This window comes from Anabrus simplex, chromosome 1, assembly GCF_040414725.1.
Source record: "Anabrus simplex isolate iqAnaSimp1 chromosome 1, ASM4041472v1, whole genome shotgun sequence".
Taxonomy (NCBI): domain Eukaryota; kingdom Metazoa; phylum Arthropoda; class Insecta; order Orthoptera; family Tettigoniidae; genus Anabrus; species Anabrus simplex.
Genome location: NC_090265.1, coordinates 1516481642 through 1516495773, shown reverse-complemented (window position 1 = coordinate 1516495773; position 14132 = coordinate 1516481642). Strand labels below are relative to the sequence as shown.

Sequence of the window (14132 nt, the reverse complement as noted above, 5' to 3'; positions counted from 1 at the left end):
ATTCCATTGTGGAGAATTATCTCCCGTATGCAGTTATCAGACTGTGCCTCTTATAATGGGCTTCTGGTAAGTTCACCTGCATACACCCCAGCATCAGTGGGTAGGGTCTGACACATCCCACTCTGATGAGTCTAGTGTCAGACCTAAGATGAAACGCTGGTTGTTAGAACAAAACACCTGAAGAAAACCTTACATCTGATTTTTGACATGCTCTATTGGTGGAAAAATATCTCATTCCCTCCATGGGAACTTAGAATTTCCTTTCGGAATTGCTAGGCGGGCAATAATTCCATTGTGGAGATTTATCTCGCGTATGCAGCTATCAGACTGTGCCTCTTATAATGGGCTTCTGATAAGTTTACCTGCATACACCCCAGTGTCAGTGGGTAGGGTCTGACACATCCCACTCTGATGAGTCTAGTGTCAGACCTAAGACGAAACGCTGGTTGATAGAGCAAAACGCCTGAAGAAAGTCTTACATCTGATTTTTGACATGCTCTATTGGTGGAAAAATATCTAATTCAATCCACGGGAACTTATAACATACCATTTAGTCGAGCAGCTCGTCTCGTTTCTTCCATGTCTTCCCCAGCCCACACTCTGCAACATTTTTGTAACACTATGTTAGTAAGGCATTGTAAAAGAGTCTGTTTAAATTTAAATTTTAAGTCCTCTAATGTCAGCTTTAAATTATGAAAAGTTGAAGTAAGCAACAACTGTAACAGTTCCAGAAATTTTGAAGAAAAGAAGATTAAACTTTGAATAAACACGTTCAATTATGGACGTAGATTTTTTTTTTTTTTTTTTTTTTGCTAGGGGCTTTACGTCGCACCGACACAGATAGGTCTTATGGCGACGATGGGATAAGAAAGGCCTAGGAGTTGGAAGGAAGCGGCCATGGCCTTAATTAAGGTACAGCCCCAGCATTTGCCTGGTGTGAAAATGGGAAACCACGGAAAACCATTTTCAGGGCTGCCGATAGTGGGATTCGAACCTACTATCTCCCGGATGCAAGCTCACAGCCGCGCGCCTCTACGTGCACGGCCAACTCGCCCGGTGACGTAGATTTTATTATGAACTTGAACATCGACATGATTTATGTGTTTTAGCATGACATAAAAATATTTTCAACTTCATTCTCACCATAATGGGCTGATTGCAGAAACGATGACTAGTTTTAAGCCTTAGACATCGTCTACCTAAACAACGTCTAAATCGAGTACGATGTTCCATTGCATAAACAATGTCCAGTCGATGTTTAGCTAGACATTGCTTAAAGTTTCTCTTTGCTTGTTGCAACCAGTGGAAGTTCGTCGGTGCGCGCGCCGAGCGACAATCAGCTGTTTGTCTTCCTAACACATTACTCAAATATGGCTGAGCATGACTTGCCTACAGATAAGAGTATCGCTTTCGGTGGAAATTAAATCTCATAATATTATCGACACTAAAGCGACACGCCACCGTACGAGGAATAGCGTTTGTTACAATGAGTGTAATCTACTCATAAATACAGTACCTTCGACGAAGCGTAGATGAAGCAATTGTAACTTGTAACAGAGTGTGTTGTACGGGCCATATAGATGTAGCTGGCATTCTTGAGATCGTAGGTTTGAAACGCATCATCGACAGCCATGGAAATTGTTTTCCGTAGTTTCCTTATTTTCACACCAGGCAAATACTAGAGCTGTTATTATGACCACGGCTCTTCTTCCCAAGTCCTCTTTAAACAGTAATTAGCACCACTTGCCGTTTCCTATCTGATAGTTATAAACCATCATTCTCATTTTTGTTCCGTATTGAAAACAGCGATCTCACTTAGTTTACAAAAGGAGTATATTTATTATCCCAACTATTCAATACAATCAGCACAATAAATATTCGGCAATGAGCACGCACATGAAGGAAAACAGGTCACCATTTTACTTCAATAGAAAAGGATCTCTCAATAATCAGGAAAACAAATAAAGGTAAACTTCTAAATGAATTAGAGAATATATATATTTTTCTTGACAAAACGCTTAATAAAGATTGAAACCCTAACGATTATACGGAAGTCAAGAGTCCCTAATAGCCTAAGCTATTAAAAGCTGTCAATCCAAAGCAAAACGAAGTCCCACGAATATTTAAATTCTTTGAATCATAAACTCCCCTTATCTCACCGAATACTAAGCCTGCACTTGCCCCTCCAAACAATCCCCCTCCCATATTAACATCAACATGTAATGCTCCGCCCACCTCCGCTTCCCCTCAGCATGCCCCGCTTCCTCTATCACATCGTTACAACACATGAAGTAGGAACTCCAGACAGACCAACGCTGCTAATACAGTAAGATAGACATATATACAGCAAATGAGTAAGTACCCACTTTACATAATACACAATTCTTGGACATTAACATACGATTTAAACCCACACGTCAATCTCGCCTTTTTGTTCTTTTGCAGTATAACCATATTCTTTTCCTTGATGTTCCACAACTTCTAGAAGGACTACATTTTCACATGATAATCAAACTTAACCTGTCAAATACTAAAAAAAACTCGCCAAAAAGCAGCCTCAACCAGCACATCTGTTTGCAGTGATTATATCAAGATAATATTTTGGATCAATTAACTCAGTGAAGATAACTTTATAACATTCGCCTTTTCTCTTAGCCAATTTTTTAACGCAGGAATGCAAAATATAGACAAAATTCACCCTCAAGTTTTCAACCATTTTAGTCTATTGAAGACTTATGTTGACACTGCCTCAACTAGTATATGCTGACTTTTCTTATGAAGAGGATCCACTTCAGTACCAGACTTGTGCTGTTTTTAGAACTTTATATTGACACAAATTTTCTTTTGGACAAGATTTTAAATTTGTTTACAATGATTTTAGCATGTGTTGTGTATGTCATCTCAAAAAAAAAAAAACACCAACCTGATTGTATTGAATAGGTGGGATGATAAATATAGTCCTTTTGTAAACTGAGTGAGATATCTGATAGTTACCAATATAAAAAGTCCATTATTGGACATTATAAATTTTCCAGCTAACTCATTCCTGGTTGCCAGCGTTTCGCCCTCGTGTGCTAGGCTGGGCTCATCGGTTGGTACCTAGCACATCTACCAAGATGCTGGTTAGTGCATACCATGGATGCCACTGCATAGGCTAATAGTAGCCACCGGCAGTGCCAATGCACTATGAGACATTTACTCATTCGGAACAAATATTACAGATTCCCTATGGGAATCAACATCTATATTATCTGATAGTTGCTGAAAACTTATACGATTATACATATATAAACCCCATACAACCTACTTTTTAGTTTTCACTGTTATGTGTGTTTACTTGGCAGTAAATATAAGTGAATCCCTCCCGGTTGATATATGTGACTGCCCTCTTGACGATCAGCACACGTAATTCTGATATGTATGTAGTCGAAGTGACCTATAATTCCATGGAAATTACCCCATGTATATAATAAAATATATTGGTTGCCAAGAATTCTATTCAAGTTGACAGTTACCAGACTGTCACTTTGTCAGTCTCAAGAAAAAAGTCTCTCGAAAAGCAAAACCTTATTTTAAAATCTATCTAGCTGTGCATGTCAAACGAATTGCTGCAATTTAGCAGCAAGTGACCCACAGAAATGTCTCAGTTTACAAAAGGAGTACATTTATTGTTCCACCTATTCAATACAATCAGTACCATGTTATGTGGTCAATTAGACATAAGAAAATCTAAATATTATGGGGACATGTTTTGCCCTTCTTATTGGGCATCATCATCCATATTAATTTAATCTTAAAACAAACATTGCTTAGACGACAAAGACACTTTATAATTTGTAAAATATTGAACTATGATTTCCTATGATATTAACTTTACAGAATAGTGGTTATAAAATATGCTGTTGGGACATGACATGTATGTACATGAAGGAAACAGGTCACCGTTTTACTTCAATAGAAAAGGATCTCACAATAATCACTTTGTCAGTCTCAAGAAAAAAGTCTCTCGAAAAGCGAAACCTTATTTTAAGATCTATCTTGCCGTGCATGTGTCAATTTTTGCATTTACATTTTTAACTGAAGATGTTCCATATTTTAGGAATGAAACATGTACTTTTAACTAAGTAGTTAGGGCCGAATGCAGAAACGGTGTTTAGACTATGTCCACGGTTAAACAATGCCTAAATATGGCTGCCGCATTGCAGAGACGTTATTTATCACTTAGACACTGTCTAAAACCGATGTTCAACTGACCGTATTTAACTCTTTTGTTCTCAGGCTATTTTCACCAGTCAAGCCATTTTTCATGATTATGCATGTTAAAATGTAAAAAATTGCCGTGTAAAGAAAGCCCCAGATACAAAATTGAAAAAAAAAATCACAATAGTACACTATTTGATATAGTTTTAGGAAAAAAATATCCCAAAATTATTCATGGCATATTTTACTACCAAAAAATTTGAAAGTTAGAAAATACGAGTATATTACATAAAATAAAAATCGGTTTTCAAATACTAAAAAGTAATCTGTTCTTTAGTGATATTTATATTCAGTCATTCTGAAAAAAAGAGCGTTTAATTCAGTATAACATGATATCATTTTGTTTTTTGTATTCTTACTTAGTTATGAGTTATAGCACCTGACTTAAAGAACTGTACTATATGCTAACCTTTCCATGAGCCCTGAGCTCCCTTGTGCTGAATCGGTAGACCTCGGTTATCTTCGACATCCATATCGGCAACCTTTGAAACACAAACTATGAATCGCTTATTCATCGCTGTGCGACATCTGGCGTACACTTTACGAACAAGTACTGTTGTTGTTTACACAGCAAAGCCAAACTATATAATTCATGCTAGTGACAAGATTCGCATTGAGAAATGTTATATAATGTTAAATAATGTATGTGTGACACAATTGTTGACGTCAGATAATAAATGTTTAGAAAATTCATATCGATCGATCATATTATCGATTCAATTCAGATTTCATTTCCATCCAGTTGGCAGTATAACCGGAATCGGCAGCACTCCCTCCTTACTCCTCACCCCGTAAAAATCAGGCTCAAGAAAAAGTTTGTGTATAGTACACGTACCTTCCGGGAGTCAGCATTTGTGCTTTGGAAAACATTCTCCTCCTGTCATCACTACCTGTAAAATCCGAATCACTCTTTTTCATCTACAGATTTTCACACACTTGTGGGGTCGCGGGTGCGAACTGTGTCCGACGTGGATTTGGCTCTGTTTTATGGCCGGATGCCCTTGCTGATGCCAACCCTATGTGGAGGGATGTAATCACTATCGCGTGTTTCTGTGATGGTTTGTAGTGTAGTGTGTTGTCTGAATATGAAGAGGAAAGTGTTGGGACAAACACAAACACCCAGTCTCCGGGTCAGAAGAATTAATCGAAGGCGATTAAAATCCCCGACCTGGCCGCGAATCAAACCCGGGCTCTCTGAACTGAAGGCCTCAACGCTGACCGTTCGGCGAATGAGTTGGACTAAAATCCGAATCACTATCGTCTATAAAGTCACTGTCATTGTCTAAAGCGTCTAAATAATCCAAATCATCAGAATTATTTAGCCTAGAACTTGGACCAGCCATTTTAAAAAAGTTAGGCCTACTCGTGGCACGGAAATCTAATAACATGAAATGTGGAACTAAACTTCACTTGAGAACACCGACAAATGTTGGATATAAACAAAATGTAATAAACAATAAACTACTATTAAAATGGAAACAATGAAACTAAGGAAAACACGTATTTTGAAGCTTAAAGCAGACTGTACTCGCAAGCAGCACACTTCAACTCGCCATGCGGTAAACATATGTGGTTTGATAACTTCATTTGTTCCAGACAGAGAGCTTAGTGTCTCTGTCTCTCAAGAAAAGTGTAAACTAAATCCAAAAGCTACTATTGCTGTCTTTTCCTGACATCTGGTAGTCCATTAAGGTCCTAATACAGCCATCCGAACACAGAGCCGATAGATCAGCACGCTGAATGTTTTAAGCAATACCACTCGAGCCGATAGATTGGCTCGCTGAGCGTATAAGAGTTAAACACTGCCGAGAACACTGTTCAACCTCAAATGAGAGGCGTGAATCACAGTCAGAGATTATGTACCATGAAACATGTAATTTGTATTATCATGTTGAGACGATTCCGGGAAGAAAGGTTAATCTGTGGATCGCCTGCTGCAAAATTGCAGCAATTCATATGAAATGTACGGGGAGGTAAAGCCTAAAATAAGATTTTGCTTTTCAAGAGACCTTTTTCTTGACTGTCAAAGGGACAGTCCGGTACCTGTCAACTTGACTACAGTTCTTGGCAACCAGTATATTTTGTATATGGGATAATTTCCATGGAACTACATACATGTCAGTATTACTTGTCCCGATCGTCAGAGAGGGCTGTAATATACATCAGCTGGGAGGAATTCAGTTATATTTACTGTCAAGTAAGCACACACAATAGTGAAAACTAATAAGTAGGTTGTATGTGGTTTTTATATATATAATTGTCGCGCTAATTCAGATCAGGTTTTGGTGACTATGAGATAGGAAAAGACATGTGGTGTTGATGGTGGTGATTATTGTTTAAAGAGGAGGACTGGGGAAGAAGAGCCATGGCAGTAATAACAGCCTTAGTATTTACCTGGTGTAAAAATAGGGAAACTACAGAAAACAATCTTCAGGGCTGCCGATGATACATGTCAAACCTACGATCTCCAGAATGCAAGCTATATCTATATGGCGCGTACAACACATTTGGTTACACAGTACTATTGTTTCAACTTCCTTCATCGAAGCTATTTACGAGTAGATTGCACTTGTAGGATCATTACACTTACCATAACAACGCTATAATCAAAGCTACACTTCCCCGTACGGCGGCATGTCGGTTTAGTGTCGATAATATTATGAGATTTAATTTCCACCAAAAGCGATATTCTTATCTGTGGGCAAGTCATGCTCATGCTTAGCCATATTTGAGTAATGTATGGAAGACAAACAGCTGACTGCCATTCGGCGCACGCACCAACCAATTTCATTGGTTGCGACAAGCAAAGAGTTGCATGAAAGATACTTCTATCTACATTTTCAAACCAATATTGAAACTATAAACGATGTATAGTTAAACACCGACTGAACATTGTTTATGCAATGGAAGATCGTGCTCGATTTAGACATTGTTTTGGTAGATGTTGTCTAAGGCTTAAAACTAGTCATTGTTTCTGCACTCAGCCCTTAGACTTTAAGCTGGATTATGTACGTGTTTTCATGAACTAGCTATAGAAACATTAAGTATTGGGAGGTGGGATTCTTCTTTCAACCTTAATTGAGTTAATATTAATAACCAATCTGGAATCAAAATAATGATATTTATAAGTTGCTAGTGTAATGTTGTTTGCAGGTGTGTTACAAACACATCAGATAATATCAGACAGAATACTCCGACAATAATTTAATGTACTGCGTGTAATTCAAGGTAGTAACCCCAAATATCTTGGACTACATGCAAATTTAAGTACAGAATTTGTTGATTTCAAAAAAATGTTTAACATAGAGTTTCCTTTAAAAATTAATTGCATATTTCACTCGCCTTAAAATCTTAACTTCAAATTAATTTATTTTGTAGATAATGATGTTACCTCTTTTTAAGGTCTATATTATTACTCTATGTATAATAGACCATGACATTTTTTCTGAATAACTAACCATGAATTTTGATATTCCAGGTTTTCTATGGAGGAAAGAGTTTCATGGCAGTTCCTGCAAAAGTCGATAAGAAATTATCTGCCAAAGATAACCAGCGATTGATGTGTTTATCTGATGCATTTTCTTCATCACCCAATATGGTTCAAACTACTCTAGTAGCAAAACCTGTTCCACCTGCTGTAGAGCAGAAAGTCCAAAAGAAGGGTAGTGCAAATCGCGTGGAGTTATCTAAGAAACAGGTGCAAAAAGACAGACAGCGACTTCAGTTGCTCAGAAGTGAGATGAGCAGTTCCAAGTGAGTAACATGTACATCCTCATGGATCAAGTGCATTGTGTTTATTATCCTAGGTACAAAATGTATATTGCATTGAGGATTGAACAGCTTGTTTCAGAGATGTATTTACTCTAGTATGTTGTTTGCAGTGTAGGTTGTTTTATTATTAACTTATAATTTTGTTGAAATACACTGCTGGGGGAAAAAAAAATTAGTACACCTGGAAAGATGACGTCGATTTTGATCCGATGACGGCAGATGCCACCTTTGGGATAGTAGATGTACTGATAATGGTCATCCGCCAACAGATAGCGTTGCATCTGACTGTACCCTTTAATAGGGAATGTTTAGAGCCATAAGGCTCAGTATAATGTAAACGTGTGAAGCAAACAGGCACCATGCCACGGAGAAGCACTCATGCTTCCTGCAGCCAACTACAGCGAGTTTGACAGGGGTCAAATTGTGGCCTTCCAAGTGGCGGGATGGTCCTTTCGGAGAATTGCCACACAAGTTGGATGTACTGCGTCAGTTGTGCAACGATACTGGTTGCAAAGGTCACGTGAACATTCTCACACCAGTAGACGAGTTTCTGGACGTCCACGCAGCACAGACATCCTCCAAGATCGTCGTATTGTAAGGGTAGCAGTGGCAGATCATACAACTACCACAGCACAGATAAGAGGCGTTATGAGCCCAGAAGTGTCAACACGAACTGTTGCCAACCGGTTACTAGCAGTGAGACTGTGGGCACACACATCTCTAGCCCGTCTTCCACTCACACCACAGTATTGACGTGCACGGCTCGACTGATGCCATCAGAGGATAATTCAGAAGATGGAATGGTAGGCCATGGTCTTCAGCGATTAAAGCAGATTCTGCCTGCATACAAGTGATGGTCGTTTGCGCGTACGACGTAGACCTGGCGAGCGATGTCTCGTAGAGTGCATTAGTCCAAGACACAATGGCCCCACCTTAGGCCTTATGGTCTGGGATGCGATAAGCTACAACTCTCATTCACCTTTGGCGTGTATGGAGGGAACGCTGACCAGCGCTCAGTATGTACAGAATGTTGTAAGAGCCATTCTTTTGCCATTTTCACAACAGGAAGGCAATGTGTTGGTCCAACAAGATAATGCTCACCCACAAACGGCGCGTGAAACTGAACGTGCTCTGCAAGATCTGCAGTAACTTCCCTGGCCAGCACAGTCTCCAAACTTGTCTCCCATCGAGCACGTGTAGGATATGATGGGACTACAACTGAGGTGTGTGACTCATCAACCCACAGTTCTTGCAGAACTACGTGAACAGGTCGAACAGGCTTGGAATACTGTATTCGAAGACAGTATTCGCCATCGTTATGATTGAATGGATAGCAGAATCAGCGCCTGCATTGCCGCCCGTGGAGGATACACCACATACTAATATGGGTGTTTCAGCATAGATCGACACCTGGTACCTCAGTACCGCTTGAGCTGTTGATCTGTAAATGTAATCATTTCATGTTCTCCATATACACTGTTTCAACAATAAATCTTGATTGAATTAGAAAACTCCAAGTGGGTGTACTATTTTTCTTTTCTTCAGTGTATTACAAAATTACTATCAAACAATATCTGAGGTTGTGGGAACGGGATAGCTGAATGACATAATCACTGGCTTATCACCTACGAAGCCATGGATTGAATCTTTGCTAGCTGGGCTGAGTGGCTTAGACTGTTGAGGTGCTGGCCTTCTGACCCCAACTTGACAGGTTCGATTCTGGCTCAGTCTGGTGGTATTTGAAGGTGCTCAGGTACGTGAGCCTTGTGTCGGTAGATTTACTGGCACGTAAAAGAACTCCTGCGGGACTAAATTCCAGCGTCTCAGCATCTCTGAAAGCCGTAAAAGTAGTTAGTTGGACGTAAAGCCAATAACGTTAATTATTATTATCAACAAGGAAGTGCTTTATCCCCATTATTATTTGTCATTGTGGTGGCTGAAATAATGAAGGGGGTCAAACAACAGATCAAAAACAATGAATTCAATTCCCTTTGTTTTGCAGATGATGTAATAATATGGACATCACAGAAACAGAAGTACAGCAGAAACTGAATGGCTGAAATGATGTCTTCAAAGAATTTGACTTGAAACTCACTCATTCCATAAGGGGCAGTCAAATGATAACCAAACATCCGCTACAACGTGATCATGGAATGGTTTTATTCAAAAGTAATTAGGAAAGCATAAAGACATTTATCCCACTGGGAGACGAGATGATCAATTCCAGATTTGTAGAAAGAGGTAGGTCGCTGACGGATCTACAACCGCACCCACTCTTGCACTTCCTCATCCGAATGAAACCAACATCCACAAATGTCTTTCTTCAGGTTGCCAAAAATGTGAAAATCACAAGGTGAAAGATCTGGCCTGAATGGAGGATGTTGAAGTATTTGCCAAACAAATCGCTAAAGCGTAGCCTTTGCCAGATTAGAACTATGGGGGTTAGCATTATTATGCAAAGGGATGACTCCGTCCAGCAGCATTCCAGGACGTTTTGACTTTTATGGTGTATCATAGTTTTTGCAAAGTGTCTTCATAGCACTGCGTATTGTGGTAATTGCTTTTAAGAAATCTCTGGATAAATTGAGACTGTTTATACAATGGACTTGCTCTGAAATTTATGACTGGTCTAAATTTTTAACCAATAAATCAATAAAAAACACCATCAAATTAGTTGATGAAGTCAAGAATATCAACATTCAGAATAACCATTCATTGCATTCTCCAATATACAAAGGCCATCCAGAAAGTGGTACCCGTTTGCGCAATAAAGACACAGGAGTAAATATTAACAAATATACACATTTTTATTGGAAAGAGCATACTTTACACTACTTCTCCACATAATCTCCAAGCAAATTTAGGCATTTGTCATAACGTGGGACGAGTTTTTGTATTCCAGCGTCATAGTCCTCCGCCGCCAGCGTATTGAGATACGTAGTCACGGCTCGTTTAAGTTCTTCATCGCTGTCAAATCTTTTTCCTGCCAGTCTTTAAGCTTCGTAAAGAGATGAAAATCTGAAGGGGCCAAGTCCAGGCTATACGGGGGATGGTCGAAGGTTTCCCACTTGAATTGCTGCAAAAGTTGTTGTGTTATCGCAGCTGCATGAGGCCTGGCATTGTCATGAAGGAGAATGACGCCTGTAGACAATAGACCTCATCGTCGATTTTGTATTGCCCGCCGTAATTTCTTTAATGTTTCACAATACGCATTAGCATTAATTGTGTCTCCACGGGCCATAAAATCAATGAACAGTACACCTCGGCGATCCCAGAAAACAGTTGCCATGAGTTTCCTGGTGGACAGAACTGTCTTGAATTTTTTTGGTTTGGTTGGTGAATGAGCATGATGCCACTCCATTGACTGTCATTTACTCTCAGGTGATGCATAACAAACCCATGTTTCGTCCTCAGTAATGATGCGAGTCAGGAAAGAGTCTCCTTCATCAGAATAATGTCCCAGAAACGTCAGTGCTGCAGCCACACACTTGGTTTTGTGCTTCTCTGTAAGCATGCGACTGACCCACCTTGCACAGATTTTTGAATAATGCAGATGGTCTTTGACAATTTCATGAACAATTGTTCGAGACACATTAGGAAAATGTTAACAGAGTTCATCAGTTGTGACGCGCCGATCGTTCCTCACGCATTCGTCTACTGTTGGTTTGTAATGACAGATGGTCTCCCTGAACGCTCCTCGTCATGTGTATTCCCCCTCCCCAGGTTGGAGTTGAGACACCAGCGCCAGACAGACAACTCGTCCATCACTTTGTCTCCATACACCTCCGTTAATTGGCGATGAATATCATAAGGTCGAACGTTTCTTGCATTAAGAAATTTAATCACAGCCCTCACTTCACAACTGGCGGGGTTCTCAATTTGTTTAACCATTTTAAACGATCACAGACCAACAAGAGGCAATGCTAGCATCACGCAACCTCGCACAGAGCAGGCAGACAAGCCACTGACGCGGTCTGACCTTGCCTAGCGGCTACCCGAGTCATCAGCGCTTCATGTGGCGCTGACGGGTACTACTTTCCGCATGGCCCTCATAATCAATATATATCCCAATATCCCAGTAAATGAAGTACAGTAAAACCTCGTTAAGCCGTTTTTGCAGGGGACAACAAAAATGAACGTGTTAAGCAAGAAAACATACTACTGAATATAGGAATAAAAACTATCCAACAGGGATATCGAAACACTAATTGCATTTTTTTCTAACATAAAGGCATTTTACGTTGTGTATCCACGACTAGGCCTACAATGAAAACTATATCTACCTTGTCTCAAGATGAGAGGAAAGTGAAATTTTCCCCTTAATAATTGAAATGCCTTTCCTGATATGTCTATCACCTTAACACATTGTTGTCCAGGCGCGCGTTACTCCATTATTTCCTGTGGACCGGCAACAGAAGCACACCTAGCGTGAGAAGTAGGATGCGATATAAATACCTGTGAAACCTATAAATGGTTCTAGGACTCTATTTTCATCCTTATTTGTCCATCCATCAACCTCACTGTCACTACTATCACTGGCATCTTCACTCGTATTATTGTCGCCTTCAACAGACTCGTCTGAACTGAATGTCGCACTTTCGTTTCCGCGCGAATATTTTTATGTTGACGGACACACATTTTCACAATCATTAAAACTTACACTTTCCCAATCACTAGGGACGTCGGATTAATTATCAGCATGAAATTCTCCAAATATTTCGTCATCATTCAAGCTGTTTTTGCTATTCATCATCGTTCAAGCTGTCTCTGCTACGACGCGCCATGCTGATATCTGACAACACACTCAGTCACGCGGTACTGAGTGTAATGAAACCACAGTTCCTGTGCCGAAAGCATTGTCAAGGAAAGAATATATCTATCTAGATTCCAATCAACAAAGTTTTAGTTTGTAAACAACATGAAATATTTCGATTAATGAACGGCGGAGAGGATAAAATCGACACCAGAATGAAGCAGTGTGGGAAAACGTTAATTTACGTAGCCAGTCGCCCGCGCACCAATACGAAACTACGTTAATTAACGTAGCCCGTCATTAATGTGTTAACAAAGTACTTTATCAACCCCAGTTTTATATGTAAAGCGGGAAAAATTATTTTGGTGACATCAACAAGTGGCAAATTTTTAACACATTTTTGTCTTAATACTACACTTTCTCTTGATGGCCACTCTCTAATTTCATAATGATTATGCTTATCTCAACTATCCCACTCAGAGATAAAACACCAGAATTTTGTGAATCCTGGCTACATTCCTGTTAGCATACCTATCACTTTTAGATCTGCACAAATCTACCACCCGTGTTCTGTATAGTTCAAGGCCTTAAGAATTGTTTCTTTCATATTAACTGAATAGGCAACTGGAGGGGTTTAAAATTCCTTTGGAGTAATAAAACCAAGATGTATAATAAGAAAGTTGCCCAGACAGGAACACAATAGCGCCTTCCGCTCCCGATGAAAGTAACAGTTCCACTATAAGGTGCGATACAAATATCTCAGCAATGTTAGGTGATATGAAAAACTAATGTTATTTTCATGATCAGCATGTCCGAAAATATGGTAATTGATATATTTTGCGTCTGAGAGCAATTCACTGTTGTACTGTGTAATTTAAATAAACATAGCAAGATGAGTCAACAAGAAATTCAGGAATTTAAAGCTTTTTCTAAACTAGTATTAGACAATCATTATATCTGTTTTGATGAAATAATATATCAACAAAAAGGAGTGGCCGTGGGTTCATCAGCATCCAGAATTTTGGCAGAAATCTATTTAGATTACTCAGAACAAATGAAATTACTAATAACAAAGATTTCAGTAATATTTGTCTATGGGTAAAATTTGTAGATGACGTTTTTGTCATATTGGATGAAGGCATCATTAATGTTAATGCTACTGCCTTAAGTTTAAATTCAATCAACCCGCACATCAAATTTACGGTGGAATCTGAATCCTAACGCATGATTAACTATTTGCATCTTACTATTAAGAGACACTCGGATTAGCTTTAATATTTATAGAAAACCCACTCAAATGATCAACACCGTATATAATAATTACATTCATTCTCAAACAAAAAAAACA

The 14132-nt window shown here is 39.2% G+C and overlaps 1 protein-coding gene across 2 annotated transcripts in view; it reads left to right on the top strand.

The window, feature by feature from the left end:
- The window catches only part of Mcm10 (minichromosome maintenance 10 homolog), a 143486-nt gene that overhangs the window by 73783 nt on the left and 55571 nt on the right, over nucleotides 1-14132 (top strand). For both annotated transcript variants that reach the window (XM_067153264.2, XM_068225559.1), the window contains one exon: nucleotides 7739-8013. In XM_067153264.2, the coding sequence (XP_067009365.2) occupies nucleotides 7739-8013 (275 nt within the window). The remainder of the gene's footprint in view (nucleotides 1-7738; nucleotides 8014-14132) is intronic.